At 42.4% G+C, this 23,927-nt stretch overlaps 1 protein-coding gene across 3 annotated transcripts in view; it reads left to right on the forward strand.

Annotated features, from left to right (window-relative positions):
• Window positions 1–23,927, forward strand: part of MAP4K5 (mitogen-activated protein kinase kinase kinase kinase 5) — a 72,891-nt gene that overhangs the window by 40,730 nt on the left and 8,234 nt on the right. For 2 of the 3 annotated variants that reach the window (XM_030452380.1, XM_030452381.1), the window contains 25 exons: window positions 74–129; window positions 1,855–1,902; window positions 1,992–2,034; window positions 3,444–3,516; window positions 4,394–4,525; window positions 5,038–5,100; window positions 6,413–6,494; window positions 7,127–7,243; window positions 7,578–7,656; window positions 8,690–8,748; window positions 9,978–10,042; window positions 13,687–13,729; window positions 14,183–14,393; window positions 14,913–15,010; window positions 15,113–15,154; window positions 15,766–15,850; window positions 16,469–16,548; window positions 18,950–19,010; window positions 19,836–19,838; window positions 19,928–20,042; window positions 20,176–20,234; window positions 21,418–21,521; window positions 21,923–22,100; window positions 23,080–23,148; window positions 23,820–23,912. In XM_030452380.1, coding sequence (XP_030308240.1) covers window positions 74–129; window positions 1,855–1,902; window positions 1,992–2,034; window positions 3,444–3,516; window positions 4,394–4,525; window positions 5,038–5,100; window positions 6,413–6,494; window positions 7,127–7,243; window positions 7,578–7,656; window positions 8,690–8,748; window positions 9,978–10,042; window positions 13,687–13,729; window positions 14,183–14,393; window positions 14,913–15,010; window positions 15,113–15,154; window positions 15,766–15,850; window positions 16,469–16,548; window positions 18,950–19,010; window positions 19,836–19,838; window positions 19,928–20,042; window positions 20,176–20,234; window positions 21,418–21,521; window positions 21,923–22,100; window positions 23,080–23,148; window positions 23,820–23,912 — 2,058 coding nt within the window. Of the gene's footprint in view, window positions 1–73; window positions 130–1,854; window positions 1,903–1,991; window positions 2,035–3,443; window positions 3,517–4,393; window positions 4,526–5,037; window positions 5,101–6,412; window positions 6,495–7,126; window positions 7,244–7,577; window positions 7,657–8,689; window positions 8,749–9,977; window positions 10,043–12,706; window positions 12,752–13,686; window positions 13,730–14,182; window positions 14,394–14,912; window positions 15,011–15,112; window positions 15,155–15,765; window positions 15,851–16,468; window positions 16,549–18,949; window positions 19,011–19,835; window positions 19,839–19,927; window positions 20,043–20,175; window positions 20,235–21,417; window positions 21,522–21,922; window positions 22,101–23,079; window positions 23,149–23,819; window positions 23,913–23,927 lie in introns of all 3 variants that reach the window. The other variant, XM_030452379.1, reaches the window with a different exon arrangement.

A 23,927-nucleotide genomic window follows, 5' to 3' on the forward strand; every position in this document is an offset into this window, starting at 1 on the left:
GCATGGAGATAACCTCTTTCTGAATGCTTCACACTGTAAATTGTGGACTTAACTTTTTAATCTTTGTTTTCAGTAACAGGACCTCTGTCAGAGTTACAGATTGCATACGTATGCAGAGAAACTTTACAGGTACTGTACTTCTGCAGGGATGTGGTAAAGTGCTGCATGTCCAGAGAGCAGATACAGAAGCTGATTTCAGGAGGTGCTGCAGTACCAAGTGCATTTCTAAACCTTGGCAATCTAGCTGGAACCAATTAACCAGGGTTAATCTGTTGGTTTTCATATTGTAAATAAAAAAATAGCAAGAAAATCCAGGAACACAGTACAAATATTTGCTTCAAATCAATGTCAGAGCAGTGTCCTGATTTGCAGAGGGGTTTAGACACAGAGCAGGAGTCTCTGTGGATCCCAGTGCAGGACCAAAAATACTTAAAACTCAGCCCTGCTTCTGTTTCTTTGCTGAGCCTGCTGGTTTCAGGGAAACTGTGGAGGACAGGTCTGCACAGGCTGTGACCACAGTGTTGGCTGGACTGTTCTCATCCATTGTTCTGACACAGTGATTCAGTGCAGCACTTGCTTTAGAACAAATTTTTGGAACTTGTTGAGGAAGGCAGGTAATGAATGCCTGGTGAGCAAGGGTGAGTAGCTGAGTAATGGAGGAGGAAAAAAAAAACAAGTGCTTGATCTGAGGCAGTAAATTCTAATAATTTGTAGAGGAATAGTTTGTACTGTGTCCAGTTCTGGGGTCCCCAAGGCCAGAAGGAGATGGAGGTGTTGGAGTGAGTCCAGAGGAGGCCCTGGAGCTGCTGGGAGGGCTGGAGCAGCTCTGCTCTGGAGCCAGGCTGAGAGAGTTGGGGGTGTTGAGGCTGGAGAAGAGAAGGCTGCAATGGGGAGACCTTAGAGCACCTTCCAGTGCCTGAAGGGGCTCCAGGAAAGCTGGGGAGGGACTGGGGACAAGGGCAGGGAGGGATGGGATGAGGGGGAAGGGTTTCCAGATGGAAGAGAGATGAGATGTGAGGAAGAAATAGTTTGTTGTGAGGGTGCTGAGCCCCTGTGCCAGGTTTCCCAGAGAAGCTGTGGCTGCCCCATCCCTGTCAGTGTCTCAGCCCAGGTTGGATGGGGCTTGGAGCAACCTGGGCTGGTGGGAGGTGTCCCTGACCATGGCAGGGGGTGGCACTGAATGACCTTTAAGCTCCCTCCCAACCCAAACCATTCTGGGCTTCTATGAAAACCACTGCAAACAATGCCTAAAATTCCCTCTCCTGTTGTGGTTGCTAGCAACCAGCCATGCCAGGTGAGCTGCTGCAGGCAGGTTGTTTCCTACAGGAAGTTTTCTCTCCCTGCTCTGTGTCCCCATGAATCACTCAGGGAGGGAATCCTGGGGATGCTCACCTTGCCCTGGAGCAGTTGCTGAACTGCTCAGTGCCCCAGGGGGGTGTCCACCCAGGAACCAATTTCCTTGGCAGTTCTCTTCCTCATCTTTTCCTACTGCAAGGGCTCATATTGCTGGAAGGGCAGCCTGAGGGCTAAACACCTGCTTTTTAAACCTTCAGGACTTAAAAAATACAGTTAATTTTAATTAAAGGGAAAAGGTGAGGTATCTGAGGGGTTGTTTTGAAAGTACACAAATATCTCTGTAAAATGTTACACCCTGACTGGTTTAAATGAGTCTTCACATGCATTGGCTGGAGCTGAGAGATGAGGAACAGAATCCAGCCTACCTCTTATCTGCAAATATCCAATTTCTTCACCTTTCCATAAAATACAATGAGTAATTTAAATTTATGAGATGGGATTGGCTTTGTAATATGTTACCAAACAACAAAATGACACCTTGTGTCTTTTTATTTCCAGGGTCTTGCTTACTTGCATATGAAGGGCAAAATGCACAGAGATATAAAGGTAACTTGGAACTTAGCTTACCTTCAGTTTCCTCATGTGGAAAAGTTTTTCTGATAAAGATGTTTAACTTCTGATTTATTATGTTTTAGGGTGCAAATATTCTGCTAACAGACCACGGAGATGTCAAATTAGGTAAGTTACTTGAATTTAATAATAAGACAGAAAGCAAATGGGAACATTTTCATTTGATTAATAATAAAGCTCCCAGCTGGGAGGCTTTGACTCAGCAAGTTGCCTTTTATTTTTGTCATTCCATTAAGACACAAGAAGAAAAAAATAACCAACACACACACACAGCAAAGATTGAGCATATTACAGATAATGTCTTTTTTTTTCAACCATCAAGCCTTGAAGCCTCCCAGGTTTCCTTGGAATTTGCCAGGTTGGGGTTCCATGCATATCAAGATGTATATTCCTAGCTAGAATGGCAGCTCTCCCTCAGAGCATCTGCTTGGCAGCCTGTGGAAAAGTGGGATCTGACCATGTTTGACAGTGGGCATTTCCACACAGGTTGAGGTGGGGAAATTCTCCTCCTTTCGAAGCACTCTGAGCTCCACAGATGAAAACTCAGAAGAAATCTCTGTATTGCTGCCTTCCAGCAGTGACATTTTGTCTGTAGCAAGGCACAAGCAAACTGAAGCTCTTGTTATCTGAGCATTCTGCCTTCAAAACCCCCATCTGCCTGTCTGCTGCCTCACTTCACAGATGTCTGTGGAGGACTTGGAGCTCTTCAGGAAGTAGGGAGCAGAAATCCTGGGAGAGGGAATGTGAAGCTCATGATCTTTCTGTGTCTGGTGCTGGAATCAGAGTGGTTGTGCTGGGGCTGCATCACTGGCCTTCAGAAAAGCTGTCTGGTTCAACACCTTTATTCCCTTGTGGTGGACCAGGAATGCTGTGCTAGGAAAATGCAGCTTTTTAAAGAGAAAAAAAAAAAAAAAAAAAAGAGTAAACCCTTTTTTTTTAATGCTTTCCCTAAATGCATTAAATTTGGGTTACACACTGATACCTTCTTTTTGCCTGCTAAGCTACTTAGATATCCTACAGTTACCCTCTGGTATTATACAGATGCAATAAAAATAAAACAGGACTTAAATGACTTTTGGCTTTGCAAGACCACCTGATTATCTGAGAGCAAGGGATTATTGTCCCCTAGACAGTCTCCAGAAGGGAGAGCAGATGCCCCCCCTGCAGCTCCTCCATAAGTAACACAGAAATAATACCAGCTCCAAAGCATGATGCTCTTTTTCCTCTTGAATATTAAATTCAATATCCACTAAATTTTTTAGGTTACTTGGTTACTTTATTGTGAGATGGAAAAATATCTAGGAGTGGAACAGTGACCTGTATGTAGTAACTCATCTTTTCTACTTGAATTCCTGTCAGTGAAGACATTAGCTGAGCTCATTATTAATCTTAAACTGTTGAAGCTGCATTAATTTTTAATTTGGATGAGAAATGGGATTGTTCTTTCATAATACACTTCCTAGAGTAGAACTGTCACCTTAAAATGAGATTTCTAAGTCTGTAATTCCATTTTCCAGCTGACTTTGGTGTAGCAGCAAAAATTACAGCCACCATTGCGAAGAGGAAATCATTTATTGGTACCCCTTACTGGTAATAAACTCCTTTGATTGCTCTGATTGCCTGCAAACCTAAGTCTGCATTTATGCCAAGACCTCTAAAATGCACACACTGAAATGCATACACATTTATATATATATATATATGTAGCAATTCCATTAATTCTTGCTTTTCCAAGTAAAATGCCTAAAGGAGTAGATGTCTGGGAAGCACTGATTGTAGCTGATCTGTTGCTGTAACACAAATGAGCAGATATTTGAGGCAGGATTGCTGTTTCTCCCAGGTTTATTAATGAGAACACACTCCCCTTTTCCTGGCTTCCTAAGGGTCCCTCAGTTTCTCCTTAGCTTCTTACACTTGTAGTAAACAAACTAAACCATGTCTTCTAGATTTCTGTGCAGAAAAAAAAATTTAAACTGTCTTTTAGTAATCTCTACTGGTAATGTCTGAACAAGACAGCATTTAATATGCAAATATATCACTGTAAATCTTGAGCTGAATTATATATGCAAATATAGCTGCTCTTGGTTTCTGGCATCCCTGTGATGCAGCTGAGATGCCCAGGGCAGTATTCTTGGTATAGACTGAACACATAAATACGTACAGCTTAACCCAGACAATGGTTTTTAATTGTTCCCTCCTCTCTTGATCCTGTTGGAGAAGGAGAACTGAGGGCAGGAAGAGATTATCTGGTCATTAAAGCATTTCCCTGGGAATCATGAGACTGGTTCTATTCCTAGCACCTCTGTGTGCTCCTCTGCTCCCCTCATGCAGAGGGGGATGTCAGGCTTTTCCCTGCCTTACACACTTCTGGGAGGGGGGGTTCTTTAGGGTTATGTGTTGTTCTTTGTGCCTCCTGCATGCAGGAAGCAGCTGATGCTCTCACTGAATGATGTCTTTGCTTTTAAAGGATGGCCCCAGAAGTGGCAGCAGTGGAAAAGAACGGCGGCTATAACCAGCTCTGTGACATCTGGGCAGTTGGCATCACAGCCATTGAACTTGCAGAGCTTCAGCCACCCATGTTTGATCTGCACCCCATGAGGTCTGCTGGCTTAAGGAAGCTTCCTTCTCCCCAGAATCCCTTTCAGTTCTTTTGATAACAATTTAATCTTCTCCAAATCTCAGCCCCTGAAGCTCACACTGAGGTTCCTGCAGCGAATGTCTCCTTTCTGTGTTGAGCTGTGGCTTGGTTTTAAGACATCAGTCTGAAGCTACAGCCTGAAGTTTAGAGTTGAAATTATCGTGGACAATTGGAATTGAAAGAAAACAAGACACATTTTGTTGTGTCTGAACAGCTGTCCTTAAAAACAGTAAATTGCTGAAGAAGGTGCAGCCTCACATTTAACAGGATTATGGATGGAGATAAAAAGATCTTTTTAAAAGAAAATCAACATCTTTGCTGTATCTGCCCTCTGCTGTAGCACAGTAGAGACCCTAATCCATTTTCCATCAGTATGATTCTTATCACAAAGTATTAATTTGTAGTGCTGAGTTATTAGAATGGAACTAATTAAATTTTTTGATGTAATGACATTATTCTTCTTTTACCTTTAGGGCTTTGTTTTTAATGTCAAAAAGTAACTTCCAGCCACCAAAGTTAAAGGAAAAAGCAAAATGGTAGGTTAAACCCTCTCTTTTGTTCAGTATTTTGCAGATAATGTGAAAATAGTACTTGTCATTGGTGAAGAAGGGAGATAGTGGAAAATAGGGTGTGCTGGTTTTGAACTTGGGAAGTGATTTTGCTTACAGGGAGTTTCACTGAGAGACAACGTTTCTTATAAGTATCTGAAAGAAAATGAGAAAGGGTTAAAGTCCAGAAGCAAATGTTTTCTGACGTGGCAGAAACCCAGGAGTAAGGCATAGGGCAGTTCCACCTATGTAAATTTTCCCCTGTCAGTCATCCAGAGGAAAATGAAATCTCCCTTCTTGGATCCTCTTGGTGTGTTCTAGGAAAAAAAAAAAAAACTTTTATCCTTTCCCCTTAACTCCTATTATTAGGGCATTTGCCTCTGTCAGTGGGACAGGTAATTATTTCATCTTTTAAGGATTTCTTTAACCTGTGTTACCTCCCTAATGCCTGCAGGATTTTGTACCATGCTTGCTAATACTTTATTTCTGAGACTCAAAACTATTGTGGGATGCAGGAGTTTTTTGCTCATGATGCTGTCACATTTGTTTTACCTCCAGTTGTTTGGGTGAGCAAATGTGTGCTAGAGGAAGGGAGAAAACCCTTCTAAGTGCAAGTTTCCTGCATTGAAACTGCTCAGTGTAACCCCAAGCAATGCACTTCACTTCTCCAGTGCCTCCTTTTCAGATGCTAAAACTTGAAATATGTTTTTTAAATGACCTGAAAGCAGGCAGGCTCAGGCTAATGCTGTCCCCAGAGTGGTGTAGGAAAACCAGTGCAATTGCCAGAAAAAATCTTGGAAAATTGTAGGTGCAGTCATAACCCCAAGTCATTATTCAGATCTAGAAAGAGGTGATGCAGCACCTAAGTTGTTCTGAAAATAGCAACAAAGCTTTTTAAAGAGTAAGTTAATTCTTTGGCTACAACTTTGTGCTTTGTTTTCCTACCAGCAGTCAAGAACACTGAAATGTGTAGGTTTGCCTATATTTTGAGGGTTTCCTGGGTATATTATGCAGTTTTTATTTCTGATACTAAATTCCCTAACAATTGAAACTGGAAAGAGCTGAAATAGGAGCATATGCGTTTGGTTTGTTTTCTGTACCAAAACATTTTCCAGGTGAGTTCCATGAATCAAATGGAATTTTTTCCCCTATTTTGCTAACATGGAAATGTAATTTTTCAAACCTAAATGAAGTATTTGGACAACATTCTAATTCCACACATTCTTTTGTAATCTGTTGGGTAGCTGTGTTACAAATATCTTCTAGAAAAATTAAACATAAACCTTCCTTTTTCTTCAAGGTCATCAACATTCCATAATTTTGTCAAAATAGCACTTACAAAAAACCCAAAGAAGAGGCCAACAGCAGACAGGCTCCTCTCTGTAAGTTGCATGGAACATTTAATGACATCAGTAAGAGAGTTCTTGCTTCAAAGTGAGCAACAGATCAATAAGAAACCATACTGAAGCACTTTCCTTTCTCTGATCTTAAAACATGGGTGGTGAAATCTGAAGGGAAGAGGCATGGATCAGCTATAGGAAGTAGCAAGATTTTGTTCAGCATCAAGGTTTTTTATATGATTTTTGGTAGGAAAAATTGCAATTACAGAAGTGTCAGAGTGGGACATGAAATTTGCCTTATGCCTCAGCCTGTCCTTTCTGCAAGTGGCTGTCTCAGTCTCTTGGGTATAGCTGCATAGATGTGGACCCTTTCCTGTCATTAAAATAGAAAACAGATGTATTTACCAGTTGTTCATCTGTCTATTTCTGCCTTCCTAGATGTGTGAAAAATGAAGATATGACTGTTGACTCAGAGTTTAATTTCCAGCTAACAGTTGGCCCAAAGTGTGGCATTTCCATGCTTATGGAGGGCTTAGAAACTCATTAAAGGATTCATTAAAGAAGCACTCAAGCCCAAAAGCTGGCAAAACTCAGTGGCATTTTATCTGGAATGTTTAGTAATGCAAGTTATGTCTGAGCTGCATGTTGTAACTTGTTCTTTCCTGTGGTTGCAGCATAGCTTTGTAGGGCAGCCTGGGCTTTCAAGATCTTTAGCAGTGGAGCTGTTGGACAAAGTCAATAATCCTGACCACCATACACACTACATTGGAGTTGATGATGATGATTTTGAGGTGAGAACACCTTTTATTTTCTGTTCTTAGATAAAACTAGTGTTTAAATCCCATAATTTGGGAATGTGAGTAAGCAACTTGACAGGGGCACTGCCCCAACACTTCCACAGCTCTCATTTTAGAGTCACCCTGGGGGAGAAACCAGGAAATATTGCCCTAGTGCTGGTCACTCCTCTGCTGTGGGGATACAGGCCATGCAGGGGTAGGACAAAGGCACATCTAACCATGTGTGACTGCAGCAGCTATTCCTGCTCCTTGTTGGTTTGATTGTTAATTGAGATGCACCAGAAGCCACTTTGTCCTTTCTCAGCTTGTCCATCTCTCACCCTTGCAGCCTCACTCCGTCATCCGCCACACGATTCGTTCTACCAACAGGAATGTTAGGGCAGAAAGAACAGCATCAGAGATAAACTGTAAGTTCCTCAGGTACTTTACCCATTTTTGGGGGTGTTGGTTTGTGTTCTACTGATGGAGGATGTAGGTGTCACTCTGCTGTTGTGTACTGTTTCTCTGTTGGCACAAACAGTGAGAGACAAAACCAAAAGAAGCAGCACACACACAAGAATCTTTACAATATCTTTCCAAAACCAAAATTAACACTTGCATATTTTTCTGCTGTTTCATTCCATCTCATTGCTCCATCATAATGCTGATGTGGAAATCCTGTCTGGCCTTTCAGTTGCCTTTCAATCAACTCCATGATTTCTATCAAACCATGCAGCCTTACTTAAGACAGCAAAAGAATAATAACATGCAAACATCAGAAAATGAGAGCGAGTTGATAATTAGAATGGCATCTTTTCACATGGCTACAGCAGGTGTCATGGTGTGATGAGAAAAAATAGAAAATATGCAGCATTTTGAGCTTGTCTGTACACTGTTTCACATTCATAAGTTCAGTCTTTTCTTGACCCCAGTGGAGCAATTGCTATTGCAATAGCTGTCCTGATCAGAATACATGTTAACATAATGCATTCTCTGTTGATATTTTCTTTCCTTTAAAAATAATATTAATACACAGCTCAGTTGGATCTAAGTTGACGTTTGGAGGGGAGTGGATCAGCCTTTCTTCAGGTTTAAATAGATGTCTGTAGTGTAAACGTGATCTGCTCCTCTGCACATCACACTTTTAGAAAGCTTGGTGTTAAAAAAAGCCTCTTTCTGCTCTTTCCTGTGCTTGAAGAGTAACATGTTATGCAGTTACAGTTTAGTGCACTTTCATATAACACCTTGGTGTTTACTTTTGGTCTCTTTCTTTAATATTTGCAACTTTCAAGCATTTAGACAACAGTGCTGATATATAAGGGATGGTCATGTTGTACAGGCAAATTCAGTGTTGTGTACATAGTATTTAGATCTGTTACAAAATGTTTCACTGCTGTAAGCATTGAAAAAGCACTAGCTTAATGCTGTGTGTATTAAATGTAAAAATACTATGTTTTGTAGTTGATAAGCTGCAGTTTGAGCCACCTCTACGGAAAGAAACAGAAGCTCGGGATGAAATGGTAAGGACAACTTTGGTTTTTCTTTCATTTATTAAAATCATAGTGTCTTGATTGCAGTTCAACTCAAATTAATCCATCTCTGAACTATAAAGTCACAAGCAGACCAACTCTTGGTTGTCAGACAATTGCCACACTTTTAGGAAAATGATTTGCCCTCTATGTTTTGTGCAGAGAGTCACTCTCAGTTGAAAAAAAAGCCAAAACAAACCCAAACCTAAACATGCCAATTAATTTGATAATGTGAAGAGGCCATTCTGCATCTGAGTCCCTGCTCTTCCTACTATTTGCTGCTTGTTTCTTGGAAGGCAGCCAGCTCACATGCAGCCAGTTTTGCCCCCTGTGAGCTGGTGCTGTTTGTTCCAGCCCTCAGCAGTTCCCTGCAGATCAGCTCTCCAATGTTCTTTGGGACTCAGATGTGCCTGGGTACACAAGGGCTTCATTTTTTAAGAAGTGTTGTGAATAGCAACAGCTGCCCCTAAGTTGGATTTGGAGACAGTAGGGCTCAGCACTCCTGAAAAAATCCCATTCCTGTTTTTCTTTACTGCAGTTGTCCAGGTAGGTATCAGCTCATCTTTTTTTGACTGTGACTGATTAGATCTGGGTCTGTTGTTACCAGGCAGGTCCCTGCAGTTCCCTTTCTAGTGACAGGAGCACTCCCAGCCTCTCCTACAAGTTTTGGAGGTGACTGCAGTGTATTCTCTTGTTGGAAGAGTGTCTTGCATGTGCCTGGAATGGAAAATCATGATTTTCACCATAAATTTTTGCTATTGTGTTACTTATTGCTGCTGGCATTACCCTATTTCCAGGTGCTGCTTTTAAGTCTAAGAAGAAGAATCAGAATCCCAGACTCTCAGGTTGGAAGGGTCCCCAAGGCCCATCTGCTCCAACCCTTCTCATCTTCTTGTTTCTCTGAGATGTCTCAGCACCCCCTGGAGCTGAGACTTCCAACTCTCCAGAGTGGGGGAATCCACCCCTTCCCCTGGGAGACCATTCCAAGCTCTGACTGTCCTCAGGGTGAAAAAAATTTTCAAAAAACCAAACTTACCTTTTCAACAAGTGCTTTTATAATTAGGTTGTAAAATATTATTTCACTTCAGAATTGTATTTTACTGCTTCTGAGTCATTTTGCAGGGCTTGGGAATCTCCCAGGCCTCTTCATGTGCTGTTGAAAAGATTTGACAAGGGAAAGGAAAAAAAAAAGAAAATATCTGCATCTTCTGCATCTTCAGGTCGTGGCAGCTGGCACTGACTTTGCTTCACATTGGAATCCTTTCGTTGATGGTGGAAGCAGCAAGTAAGTACAGATTTAAAAAACATCTTTTATTTCTCTGACTTAATATGAAAATACTCTTGGAAAAAATAATGGAGCAACAGTGGAAAATTAAACCATAAGCCCTGCTCCACTTTAATATTCATAAAGTTAAAGGAGTTTTTACCCAGTGTGCAGTCCTCCCTCTGCACCTGGTGGGTTATTCTCTTGGGGAATGGCTTTTAATCTCTTCTAATCACAAAGTGGTTTGGTTTAAATTTATTGTAGTTCCTCAGCTGTAGGTGGGAAGTGGAGTGTAAAAGCGCAGTCAGCACGATTAAATCACCCAGCCAAGGTCAACTTTCTGCAGCCAAGCTGGTAACCTCCCAGGGGCTGAGTTCAGGAGCCTGCCCTGGCCTTGCACTTCTCTTCTATGCTGTGGTTGTGACATCCTGTGACAACTCATGTTTGCAGCCAGAGCCTTGCAAGAAAAGGAAGGAGAAACCAGCTCTGAAGTTGTGGAGTTTTAGCAGGTTCAGTGCAATGGCACCACTGCTCCTGCTGCATCATTTGGAATACAGTCAGGTAGTCTTCCAGGGGGAAATGTTTTAGGTAAAGATACAAGTGATTTCCCCTGGGATAAAGCAGACCTGAAGTAAAGGAGCACAACTCTTGAGTTAGGACTGAATTTATTAGGTGTGGGGCTTCCCTTTCCTGCAAACTACTGGGTTCTGCCTTTAAAAGCGATCTTTGGACTTGCAGTGAAGAATATGAAGTTCAGGAGTCCTGACTGATGCACATGTGGAGGGAAGGATGGTGTTTCAGCTGAAATAATTGCTCAGCTCAAAGAACCCATTTCCCATCTTTGTTTGGAACTGAGTCCTAGCAGATGGGGAGGTTTTTTGGCTTTTCTGCAGATAAGAGCTTGCATAAGCTGTCAGCTGACATTGCAGCCCCCTGCAAAGCTGGCTCTGGAGTTTGCTGGTGTTTGGGACTTTTGAAGCTCAATCTGTTTTTCTGGTCTTGCTGTCATTGTAGTAAAAAAGTTTGGGGTGGCTCTCTGGGCCCTGCCTTTCCCTGGCCAGCAGTGACAGCAACTGCTTTCCTTCCTCTTGGCTTTGTTTGTGTGACCCTGATGAGCTGAAAGCCTCACTGGGCAGTGCCTGAATTTCTGCAGCCAGCTGAGATCTGCAGGGTCAAGGAGGAGGGAGGGAGGGAGGGAAAATCCTCCCAGCAGAGTGACTTCTTGGTTTGATTCTGTTTCTGTAGCATTATTGTCTGTACCAGCTGAGTACTGGATTAAAAAGCAGAATGAAGGTAGCCACAGCAAATGTTACAAAATGCAGATTTAGTGTTGGAAGGAGGACAGGCAGAAAGTTTTCTGGATGGTGAATCTGTGCTGCTTGCTTGGAAACCACTTCCAGTTTGCAAAGATAAACAGGAAACACATAGCTCTGGTGTCCCAGCAATTCTGAGTAATCCCAGGGAGGATGTGTGCTGGGGGGTCCTTGCTGTTCATGCCCTTTGGCTTGGAGCAGAGTGAGTGGTGATTATCTTCAAGTCAGGAAGTACTTGACTGGAAAGAGGGATACCAGATATTTTACCTGATGGTTGAACTTACTTCTCTTTTTTTTTTCCTCATCCTCATTGTAACATGACTTTTAAAAGACATGTTCTGTATTATTGAGGTGTTGTTTGTTGATGGCTGGACTTAAAAAAAATATTTTTAATAGCTCCTGTTAGCAGCTGTCTGTCACTCTCCTTCCAGAAGGAACTTGCAGGGAAATTTTACCTTAACCCAAATTTCACAGGGTTAGTTTTTATAGAAGATTTTTTTCCTTTTCCTGTTTGTTATCCCTGGGTGACATGTTCTGGAAGGATGTGTGAGTTGCTGGGGTATGGAGATGTCTGCTCTGTGGGCAAAAGTTTGGACTTCACTGGACTTCTCTCCATCCTATCCCTGGTTGAGCACTGCCAGGTTCTGAACTCCCTCATCACCTCCCCATTTCTAAATGCAGAAGCCCAGACTGCACAGCATCACAACAGTGAACCAAGGAATGCACTTTAATGGGGTTAGATTTGCAGTTTTTAATGCAGTTCATTTATTTTGGTGTTTTTTTTTAAGACAGCTGGAGAATTGCTGCTTTGCACAATTTCACCAGTTTTGATTTGTTGCAGGATGATATTTTCAGTTCTGCTTTGATCATCTAGTCACAGTTTTGGGTTGGTTTTTTGTTTTTTGACCCTGGGGTAGCTTTGAAACAAAAATTCCCACTATGATGGGAAACAGTCTGTGTCTTCAGAACATAGCACTGAAGCAGGGAACTTCCCTTCATAAAACTCTTCTTCATTTGTTTCCTAGTAGCTGCCTCTGTTCTCATATTTTATTTCATTTTACTTTCATTTTATTGCAATTAATTTCATTTTTTAATACTGCCCTTTTATTAGGCATTTCAGCAATATTTAAAGTACCAAGTAGGCAGTGAAAGATGAGTTGATGGTATCTGGGATGGAAGAAAGCTTAAATTGGGGGTGGGGGGTAGGGGGAAGGAAAGGACCACACAAAATGAGAGAGGGTTAGAGAGAAAAACTTTGTTTTGAAAAGGTCTGGGAGGTGCTTGTTATGAAATGAGATGATGTCAGCCCTGGGTTCAGTTGCACGTGTTGACCTTAGAGCAGAACTTTTAATTTTACAAACATTTTACCTAGGGGACTGCTTACAAAGTTTGGCGACGGGCCTGAAGATGTTGAAGAGTGAGTGGATCTCTTACAGTTGTGTTTGCTCCTCATGGCTCCTGCTAAAGCAAGCAGCTCTCTGGCAAACCCTCTCTCCTTCAAATGCTGCAGGCAGCTCTGCCAGGTGTAAATAAGTGAGGGCAGGTTGCACCCAAAGACCTAACACACGCTTGGCTGTTCATCTGATCACCAGCAGAACATCCACAGAGTGATGCTTTCCTCCCTTGCTCTCCTTCCTCAGGTTATCTTGGAATGTATATGGAAGTGCCTAGTACTTTAAAGCAGATTTTGTCTTGGTTCATCCATTGATCATGAGCCAGGACATGCAGATAGTCCTGCAGAGCTCTGGTGGGGCATGTGCAGCTCCTCTGGTGTCCAAATGTTTGTCTGATCTGGGAGAAAAACTGCAAAGTGCAGAAAATGGTGGGGAACCTCTTTGTGGGCTGGCCCTAAAGTGTGGCTGCAATTAGGGTGGGTGTGAGTAGGTGCCCAAGAAACTTCTTTTTAAATAAACTTTGAAAAAAGCACGGGAGGACATTGCTCTGTGATGTGATCTACTGGCTGATCCAGAAATGCAGCATTTTCACTGTTGGGAAGAATTTCCTAGCAAAAAAACAAGTGCAAAAGTAAATTACAAGCAGTGAAAAGGGGCACCTGCAGGGAACTAGTCCCTGAGCATATATTTATTTGCTGATTTGCTGATTTCAAATATCCTTCACCACAGAATGCTCTGTAACATTGGCATTTATGAAAGAAGATGAGTTTATCAAAAAAAACCCAACACTTTTAACCAAATTAACGTGCTTTTTTCCCCACTCTTGGACTTCTAGTTTAACCCTGATTGTGCAAAGCTGTGATTGCCTTTCCTGTGCAGTCCTTTCCTATTTACAGTCTGTGTTCTCAAACAATCCTGTTGATGTTGTTGGGTTAACCAAGGTACCTTTTCATTGTAGATCAACACTAAAGCGAGCAGGGCCACCTCCACTACCTCCTAAGGTAAGAGATGGTGTTTTTTAGGATTTCTAGGAGGCAAATCCCACTTGGGCAGCCTCTGCAGCTCTTCTGTCTGATGCTCTCAGTGAGTTATAAATTCAGTTAAATACCATTTACTAGCAGACTTCACATTTTGCAGTGATTTGGAGTCTGTACAGTCTCTGGGATCTCCTGGCCTTCAGCACTGCCCTAGACAAAGGGACTTGGAGGTATTTTCCCTCTAAAGAGAGCATGATGCTTGGGATGATCTTGTTCTGCATTCTGCCTGCTACTGTGACTTCCCATCAGAGAAGGAATACCTCTTAGATGATTCTGCTGCCAGATGCCTTTTTATTACAAGCTGAGATTATTTTTTTTTTAATGTAGGAGCAGTCTGACTTGAATTCAGCTTGTCTGAAATGAGTGCTTCCAGGTGCCATTTCCCAGGTAACCTTTACCTCTTTTGCTTTGTTGCAGCCAAGAATAAACAGTTATCCAGAGGAAAACCTCCCTGACGATGAGAAATGTCAGACAATAAAACATTTCCCAGACTCACAGAACAGAGCCCCAGCAGCTCACAGGAGACAGAGCATCCCTGTCTGTGGACCTCAGGCTGATTCTTCCCCTGTTGGTATGACCAGCAGCATCAGTAGCCCTGGACTGCTCACAGCCAGATACAGTGACTTAGGTAAATGCAGTTATTTTCCTAAAGCTGACTTGCATCCTCTGAAAAAAAAAACAGTTCTAGGGTCAGTTATTTTCAGTAGATCATTTTTTGAATATCATCACAGGGTGCAGCTTGCTTTCTTACCTGTGTGATGACTTTTCCTGGAGCTGGGCCCCATGGTGGAAATGTTCTCCCCAAAAGGACACTCACCCAGTCAGTACCACTACCATGTAGCCTCCAGGAGGCATAAAAACAACCAATGTGCAGGGAGCATCATCTGCAAGGACCTTGCCACAGCTTTATTCTCAGTTCTGTTTGGCCCAGGGACTGTTTGGATGATATTTATTACTTTAGGAGTGTGTAGCTTAGCATGCAGAAGGGTGAGAGCTGCCCTGGGAAGGGTTCAGCTACTGTGTGGAGTTTCGGAGCTCACTTCTCCACTCCTGCTGGACACAGGGGATAAGAGAGAAGAGGGCAACAAGATATTCTCCATTTCCCTCTGTGAAGTGAGCTACAAAATGTGTCTGGGTTTCTTTTCAGGAAATGGGGAAGGCATGCTGAAACTCATTGAAGAAAGTGTAGAAGGGTCTGGACAAATCCCTCAGCTGCCACGGAAAAAAGAGAAAAGAGATTTTCCTGTAAGTGTTTTGATTCTCAGTCTGATTTCAGTGTCACATCAGCTTGCTAGTTTAACACTGGTGCATTGGGAGGTGTTTTATGATGTTTCTTTCTTCCCACAGAAGCCTGCAATCAATGGTTTACCACCAACACCAAAGGTGCTGGTAAGAAATCTCATTTGCAGTAGGAGTTATTGGGTGCCTGCTTTCATGGGATGTCTCCAGGGACAAGGGAAAAAACCACCAGCTCATCTGGGCTGATTTTCTGCATCTTGTACCCTGTTACTTTTCCTTTACTGAATCCACAGTATCTGTTTCCTTTTCTCAAAATCCTTTCACCACTCAGTCTGGATGTAAGGGGTTGGAGGCTTCACTGTGGGCTGTGATCTCCAGTGGCAGACCCTGCTTAGTAAAGAGAAAGGGGAAGAAGTGGGAGTATTGTGAGAGGGTGTTATTACTTCAACATTTCTGCTTGTTTTCCCATCCTACACCATTTACATAAGCTCCCAATATTATTTGTACCCAGTAGGTACTTAAAATTGTTCAGATTGTTCTAATCCCTCTTTGTTTTTTTTAACAAAAAAGATTTGGAAGGCTGTATTGTAGCTTTTGAGAAAGATAAAAATATTTTGCATCAGAACATGGTAGAGTAAGTTTGTGTCTGAAGAAAAGAGAACAGAGGGGTGTCCCAGTGTGTGTGCTAAGTGGCCAAGTGCCAGAAGATAACTACTTTATACTGTAAACTTGTTGCAGGCTTCAGTTTTGGTGTTTTTCAGATGGGAGCCTGTTTTTCCAAAGTCTTTGATGGTTGTCCTTTGAAGATTAATTGTGCAACATCATGGATACATCCAGATACTAAAGGTAAAATTGTTTTAGGTTTGTATTTTTAAACCTGCCTGTTGCCCAAGCTTGTTGTGAAATACTGGAATACTTTATCAAACATCTGGAATACTGGATCCAGTTTGGGGCTCCCCAGTTGCAGAGAGACAGGGATCTGCTGGAGAGAGGCCAAGGGAGAGCTCTGAGGATGCTGAAGGGACTTGAGCATCTCTGCTGGGGAGAAAGAGTGAGAGCCCTGGGGGTGTTCAGCCTGGAGAAGAGAAGGCTGAGAGGGGATCTCTGAATGTCCATCAAGAGCTGAGGGGTGGGGGGCAAGAGGAAGGGGCCAATCTCTGTTCAGTGGTGCCCAGGAGTAGGACAAGGAATAATGGAGTGAAGGGAGAAGAGAGGAAGTTCCAGCTGAAGCTGAGGAGAAACTTCTCTGCTGGGAGGGTGAGGGAGCCCTGGCCCAGGCTGCCCAGAGAGGTTGTGGAGTCTCCTTCTCTGGAGCCTTTCCAACCCCCCCTGGATGTGTTCTGTGTGTCCTGCCCTGGGGGATCCTGCTGGGGCAGGGCTGGCACTGGAGCAGCTCCACAGCTCCCTCCCAAGCCCTGACATTCCATGGTTCTGTGAATAACTGATTTATCTTTAATTTTTTAGATCAGTACATTATCTTTGGCACAGAAGAAGGTATCTATACTTTAAATTTGAATGAACTTCACGAAGCAACAATGGAACAGGTGAGTTTTGGTGTACTGAACACACAGAATAGGTTTGGAGATGTTACAAAACATCAGTTTGCTATTAGAGGGGTAAGATGGGACACCAGGCTTTGTGCATAAGCTGATGCACATTGAAGCCACCAATGGAAGTCCAAAAATTAACAGTTCCACTACCTACCCACATTTTTTGCTTCTCCTTGTATAACACTGCTTTCAAAGGACTAACATATTTCTTCTCCTTGGAGGCAATCGATTGCCTACCCTTTCTCTCTCCTTATTTCCACTAGATGGCATGTTGCTTCTCCACTGGATGCTACCAAAGCCTTCAGCCATTTCATTTACCTGCCATTGTTACTGCCAATAAATACACATTAAATACACATTTGCTTCTCTTTTTTGGGGCCCTCTAACCTTTTCCAAAGCCAATTCATACACTCACTATATTGTTACTTTTTTAGCATCAGGAATAGCAGAATATTCTTGGAAGGGATGCATTGGCAGCTGCTGCTAATGAAATTTATACCTGTAGGCTTCTAAAGCAGTTCCAAAAGGCACTTAAGGCCTGAAAAGAGCTTTTAAGTTCAGTTGGGATATAGCACAAGTCAGAGAGCTGAGGTGGCAGGGTGGGTGTGTCTGAGTATTAGTGAGAGAAAGGTGATTTCACAGAGCTCTGTGCTTAAGAGGAGAAAATCCTCTGCTCCTGGGAGCATCATGCTAGAGGAAAGAAACTTGAGAAGGGCAAAAATTTACCAAAATTCCCTTCAGGTTGTCAAGAAGTGGTTCTTAACTTGGAAAGCTTGGAAATCTAGCCTAGCTTCCCTGTGAGCCTCTCTGAAACAAAAATGATTCCTGGTGTCTTCCATGAACTTCCAGAGCTGCACATTAACACAAATACACAGGCAAGCCCAACAAAATACAGGATTTTGTGGTAATTCAAGTTGCTCAGAAAATACTAACACTGTTTTCCCCCTCTTCTGACTTGTGTGGGATTTAGTATTTATCTATAATAATGTTATCTATCTTTCTGTATGTGGTATTGCAGCCTTGGCACTTGTTCCACTTTGGCTCCACGCTGCTAATTAAACAACAAAGAAAAATGGAATTTGGAAAGTTGCAGGGGTAGCAGAGGGAAAGGATGAAGAAAAAGCTTTCAGCCCACAGCTTGGACAGGAGCACCCTGTGCTGGGTTAGGAACTGGCTGGAGGGCCGGGCCCAGAGAGTGGTGCTGAACGGGGCTGCATCCAGTTGGCAGCCGGTCACTAGTGGTGTCCCCCAGGGATCAGTGTTGGGCCCAGTTCTGTTCAATATCTTCATTGATGATTTAGATGAGGGGATTGAGTCCATCATCAGCAAATTCGCAGATGACACCAAGCTGGGAGGAAGTGTGGACCAACTCGAAGGCAGGAGGGCTCTGCAGAGGGACCTGGACAGACTGGAGAGTTGGGCTGATTCCAACGGGATGAGGTTCAACACGGCCAAGTGCCGGGTCCTGCACTTTGGCCACAACAACCCCATGGGGAGCTCCAGGCTGGGCACAGAGTGGCAGAAAGGGACCTGGGAGTCTGGATTGCCAGGAAGCTGAACAGGAGCCAGCAGTGTGCCCAGGTGGCCAAGAAGGCCAATGGCATCCTGGCCTGTATCAGAAACAGCATCGCCAGCAGGTCCAGGGAAGGGATTCTGCCCCTGTACTCAGCGCTGGTGAGGCCACAGCTCGAGTCCTGTGTCCAGTTCTGGGCCCCTCAGTTTAAGAAGGATGTAGAGGTCCTGGAACAGGTCCAAAGGAGGGCAACCAGGCTGGTGAAGGGACTCGAGCACAGGCCCTGTGAGGAGAGGCTGAGAGAGCTGGGGCTGTTCAGCCTGGAGAAGAGGAGGCTCAGGGGAGACCTCATTGCTGTCTACAACTACCTGAAAGGAGGCTGTAGCGAGGTGGGAACTGGACTCTTTTCACAGACGACCTTCAACAAGACAAGAGGACACAGTCTTAAGTTGTGCCAGGGGAGGTTTAGGTTAGATATTAGAAAGAATTTCTTTCTGGAGAGGGTGATCAGGCTATGGAATGGACTGCCCGGTGAGGTGGTAGATTCTCCGTCCCTGGAGACATTTAAAAAAAGACTGGATGTGGCACTCAGTGCCATGGTCTAGCAACTGCTCCGGTGGGTCAAGGGTTGGACTAGATGATCTCTGAGGTCCCTTCCAACCCGGCTAATTCTATGATTCTATGATTCTATGATCTCCAGACAGAGGAAAGGGCTAAGCAAAAGGTCCAAAGAATAACTTAAAGGGGAAGCTGTTAGTTGCAGCTGAGATTCTCCCCAGTGTTGATCCCTGCAGGAATGGCAGTGGAGCTGCAGCCAGCAGGGAAAACCATAACTGAAAATTCCTGTATCTTTCTGTTCATGGAAATATTTTCTTTCTCCAGTTATTCCCCCGAAAGTGCACCTGGCTCTATGTCATCAATAACACCTTAATGTCCTTGTCAGGTATGTATGAATAGAGGGAAAACTAACCAAGTTGTAAATAAAGGCAAACATTTAAAGTTATAGCTCAGTACAATGCATTCTGATTGCACTGAAGTAGAAAAGTGTGCCTTGTTTCTTGTGAAAGACTTTCAGAGATAAAACTGGATATTTACAGGTAGTACACCCAGTTGTCTGCAGTGTCTCACTATTATTTTAATTTATTTTTAGTTAGTTTTGAAAAGCTCAGCACTTGGTATTCATCAAACAAGTGTTGCAATAAGGATGTGTCAGAACAGAATTAGGATGGGATTAACACAGATACATGATCAAAATGTAGCTGCAGTGTTTGATCACTCTCTGTATATTGCAGCCTGGCAGCATCTTTGGTATGAGCCAGACTCAGAAAATAAATCCACCCTGAAACAGAATCCCATTTTGGAGGAGAACAAGGTGTCTGTGAAATACTGCTAATCCAGCAGGGTCATTTTTGAAAAAAATACATTTCTCAGGAATGTCCTAGAAGAGGATATTGTAGGTAGGAAACAGGCACAGTGGCATGTAGAGTAATTGTAGGACTGTGCTCTTAAATACAGAGGTTTGTGTAGCCCCATTTCTAGTGATTTATAGATTAATAAAAAAAGATGTCCTAATAGAATTAATTGTTGATGTGTGATTACAGCCTTCTAAAAATACATACATAAAAATTAACTTCCAGAGCTGCTTTAGTGTTAATGAAAGGAACTTTGAGTTGAACTCCATGTCTTCTCTGTATGAATTATTATTGTTGTTTTCTCTTTCTCCATAACTGGGCCTGAAATACCTGACACACGTGCTCCCTTTCCCTAGAAGGTAATTTGCTATCCATACATTTTTACAAGAAGTGCAGTTCTCTGCTGGAGGCCTGGGTGCAATGTCAGTTGTGCTTTTCTCTCTTGCAGGAAAAACATTCCAGCTCTACTCCCATAATTTAATAGCTTTGTTTGAACAAGCCAAAAAAACAGGATTAGCTGCTCACATTCAAACCCATCGGTTTCCTGACAAAATATTACCAAGGTAAACAACCTTTCACTTATAGACAATTATGAACAAGTGAAAATCCCCATAAATGCTGTTTGTGCTGTTGAATGGGAAGCATGAAGGGCCCTGGACATCTCTTTGTTGATCCCTTTTTTCATCATTACTCCAGGAAGTTTGCCTTAACCACGAAGATCCCCGATACAAAAGGATGCCACAAATGCTGCATAGGTGAGTGACTCTGCAGTCCTGCAGGTTTTTTCATGGCCTCTGTTGTTGGGCAAGGCATGGGAAAGCAGTTTTTGTGTCAGCTTTTCACCTCAGAATGTTGCTGCCTGCAGCAAGTCCAAAGGGAAACCCAGGAGAACCAGGCAGCTGTCACTCTGATTGATGCTGAAGCTCTCAGTGACTGAGTCAGTGTTTGGGGTCATGGGCTTCAGGTGCCACTAGAGCCAGCTGGGTCCTGGGACACAAAGCCTGCCTACACGTGTGACACTTGTGACAGAACCCCAGACTTGTTGCCCAAGCTCAAAATGCTCTCTGCTTTGTCAGTTTGGCTCCAGCTTTGACCCAAGTCCAACTTTCAGCAAGGCTAATTGTGTACTTTCCACAAAGAAAGGTCTGGACATTAATAAAACTGATGTCAGTCTGGGGAGAAGTGAAGCCATCACTCAGATTCTAAGTGCACACAAAAGAATTAAAGTTTTTTAAAGGTATAGATTTGTCTTTGGCTTCACTGACTTTCAATAACCCTAGGGCTTTCTACAGAATCCATGACCTTATGAAAGCAGCACCAGTGCTGTGTGAAATTGTGCCTTTACACTCTTAAAAAATACCTAAACTGAGTCTGAAATACCTAGTTGCAAACTGGGATATCCTGTTTAGCTCAGTTGTAGTGTCTACAATATGTATATTTAGAAATGATCCTGAAGTCCAGCTGGTTGCATATCCACAACCTTATAAAAAAACCATTTATCATATTTATCACATTATTACATTCACTGCCAAAGCTCACAAGAAGCTTTCCTGGGCCATCTTCATTGCTTGGGAATTTTTTTAATTTTAAATCACAACCTGACCTGGACCTTTCACTCCCCCTGCTCACACAACCCTGAGAAGAAGGTGTTGTAACTTTTCTGCCCACTCAGCCTGTGGCCTCTTTACTGGGACTCAAGGAATGTTAGAGGTTATTAATTATAAGTAGAACTGAATTTATCTGGAATGTAGCACAATATGAATCACTGTGGAAAAACAAGTCAGAAGGCAATTAGTGAAACTGATGCTATTTCTTCAATTATTGGCAAAGATAGCTGTAGGGCTTTTTGGTTTGTTTGTTTTTCAAGCATGCACAAAACTTTTCAGACTTCCAGAACTTAAAAACTGTTGTTTTCTGGGTTTTGTTTGTTTTGTGTAGTACGAAATCCATACACAGGACATAAGTACCTGTGTGGTGCATTGCAGTCTGGAATTGTTCTACTCCAGTGGTATGAGCCAATGCAGAAATTCATGTTAATAAAGGTAAGTATTTCATTTTAGCTTGGAATGTTTTATCTTAATCATTATGCAGTTGTTGAAATAGCCTTTCCAGAAGTTGTAATGGAAAGTACATCCCAGTCGAGTCCCATTTGTGGCTTCTGAGCACTTGAAAATCTGGCTTGACACATTTTGACTAAGAAAATCTTGTGACTGAAGTCAGTCAAGTGTTGGCTCAAGCCCAGCACTAGCAACAACAGACCAGCATATACCTCTGCACATGAAATGTTGCTCACAGCTCAGGCTGGCTTTAAAAAAGCACTTTTAGCAGCAGTGAAATTTTTTTCTCTATCTTTTAGACTTTGTGCATCTTATTTTCAGCTTCTTATTTCCAAGGTAAAAGGAAACTTGACAAATGCCTTATGATGTTTGTTTCTTTTTTCCAGCACTTTGATTTCCCTTTGCCAAGCCCTTTGAATGTGTTTGAAATGCTTGTGATCCCAGAGCAGGAATACCCCATGGTCTGTGTAGCTATCAGCAAGGGCACTGAACCAAATCAGGTCGTTCAGTTTGAGACAATCAACTTGAACTCTGCTTCTTCTTGGTTTACAGAAATTGGTGCAGGTAAGAGTGTTGGGCCATCTTGTGGGCATTTTATTGTCTGGCAGCTGTTGGATATCCCTTCTTCAGAAGTCATTTAGACACCCAGAATGATGCAGCTTTTCTACATAAAGCATATTGAATCTGGTCCCAAGTTCTTCTGGTGATGACCTGACAACTTCAGTAGAAACTTTATAAGTAGAAACTCTCTTTTTTTTTTAAAGACTTCAGTTTTAGACACATCTTTTGTTTTATAAATACCCTTAAACACTACTGCAGGTTGGGTTCTCAATGGTGGCTGCATACTGTTTTTCCCAGGATCAGTCTTCCTCCTCTTTCCTCTTCTTTCCTGTGTAAATGTTCACATCAATGCATTCTTGTCTGTCCTCCAGCCCTTGGGGGAGGTTTGTCATCTTCAGCTGGCTATTCAGGAGCAGGTTTTTTGTTTTATCTTCAAAAGCTAGTTGATACCTTGCTCTGCTGGCTTTGTTGGATATGCTGTTGTTTGTTTGGGTTTTTTACAGTTGAATACTGCTTTTTCACAGCTGTATCAAGAACTTCACTAATAAAAACTAGAAAAACTATCACATCTAGTTAAATATCAGCACAATAATCTTTCCAGGTACAGGTTTATGGGAAAAGAGCATTTTTTTTAGGAGCAGAGATTCCCTTGATGGCTCCTTTTGTTCATGACTGCCTCTTCATGAAGGAAACCAACTTACTGTGTTGAGCTGTAACACCAAATGTGTTTTGTGCAAATAAACAGTAGTGCTTTCATGTTAAATACCTGCTTGGAACTGATGGGCTTGTCCTGAGGTCCTCTACTCCTCCCAGAGCATTCTGTCATCCTTAAAAAAAGAAAGTAATCTCAAAAAGTAACAAATACTGCAGCTCCAAAAGATTCCTAGCATGCTGAAAAGGCTTTAAGAATTGGTGAGAGGTTAAGGGGAGGCTGAGATCAGTTTTATGATGTGGTGTAAAATAATCTGTTCTGTTTTTGCAGGCAATCAGCAGTTAGATGCCATTCATGTAACACAGCTGGAAAGAGACACTGTCCTTGTCTGCCTGGACAGTAAGTAACACATCTCTGTTGGGCAACTTGATACACCTTGTGTAAAACTTGTTTTACCACATTTTTTAAACTGCCACAAGTTATTTTTTCTCCCATCCTTACTAATTTGTGTTGTAATATTTCTGACAAGATACAGTTCAGATAAGTGGGTTTTCATTTTGACTCCTTGTGATGCCACTTTCCCTCTTCATGTCTGTACCATTCTGGTTCCTTTTTGAAATTAAATATAACACAGCATTAATAGACCAGAATTCAAATATATGCCAGTCAGAAATGTTCAAAACTTACTTGGGATTTGCCTGTTGTGCATGCTGCCAGGACAGACAGCTAACACTGCATCACTCACAGAAATTATAACCATAACTCTCTTATCCACTAGAGGTTAATACCTCAACTTAGTCTGCCTCAATTGCCAACCTTTAAGTTGCTTTGACATTTCTCCACTGTTTGTTATTTGCAAGAAGGTTGTAAGTGGAGTTTACAAACATACAAGGTGTATAAGAAGCTTTTCAGTATTGCTTTTGGATTAATTTCTGGCAAATCCTGTAGATACTAGGTTTGGGCATTTCTTTGTGCCTGAAAGGTGAAATTAGTATTTCATACTTCAAGCCATCAGTAATCCTTTGCAGTGGTGGATTTTAATACTTGGGTTTTTTCCTGTTTTTCTTGAGAATTTGTGAAAATTGTGAATTTACATGGGAAGCTGAAGTCAAGCAAGAAGTTGGCATCTGAGCTGAGCTTTGATTTCTGCATTGAGTCAGTGGGTAAGTGATATTTCC

Source organism: Calypte anna, chromosome 5A (assembly GCF_003957555.1).
Source record: "Calypte anna isolate BGI_N300 chromosome 5A, bCalAnn1_v1.p, whole genome shotgun sequence".
NCBI classification, from domain to species: Eukaryota; Metazoa; Chordata; class Aves; order Apodiformes; family Trochilidae; genus Calypte; species Calypte anna.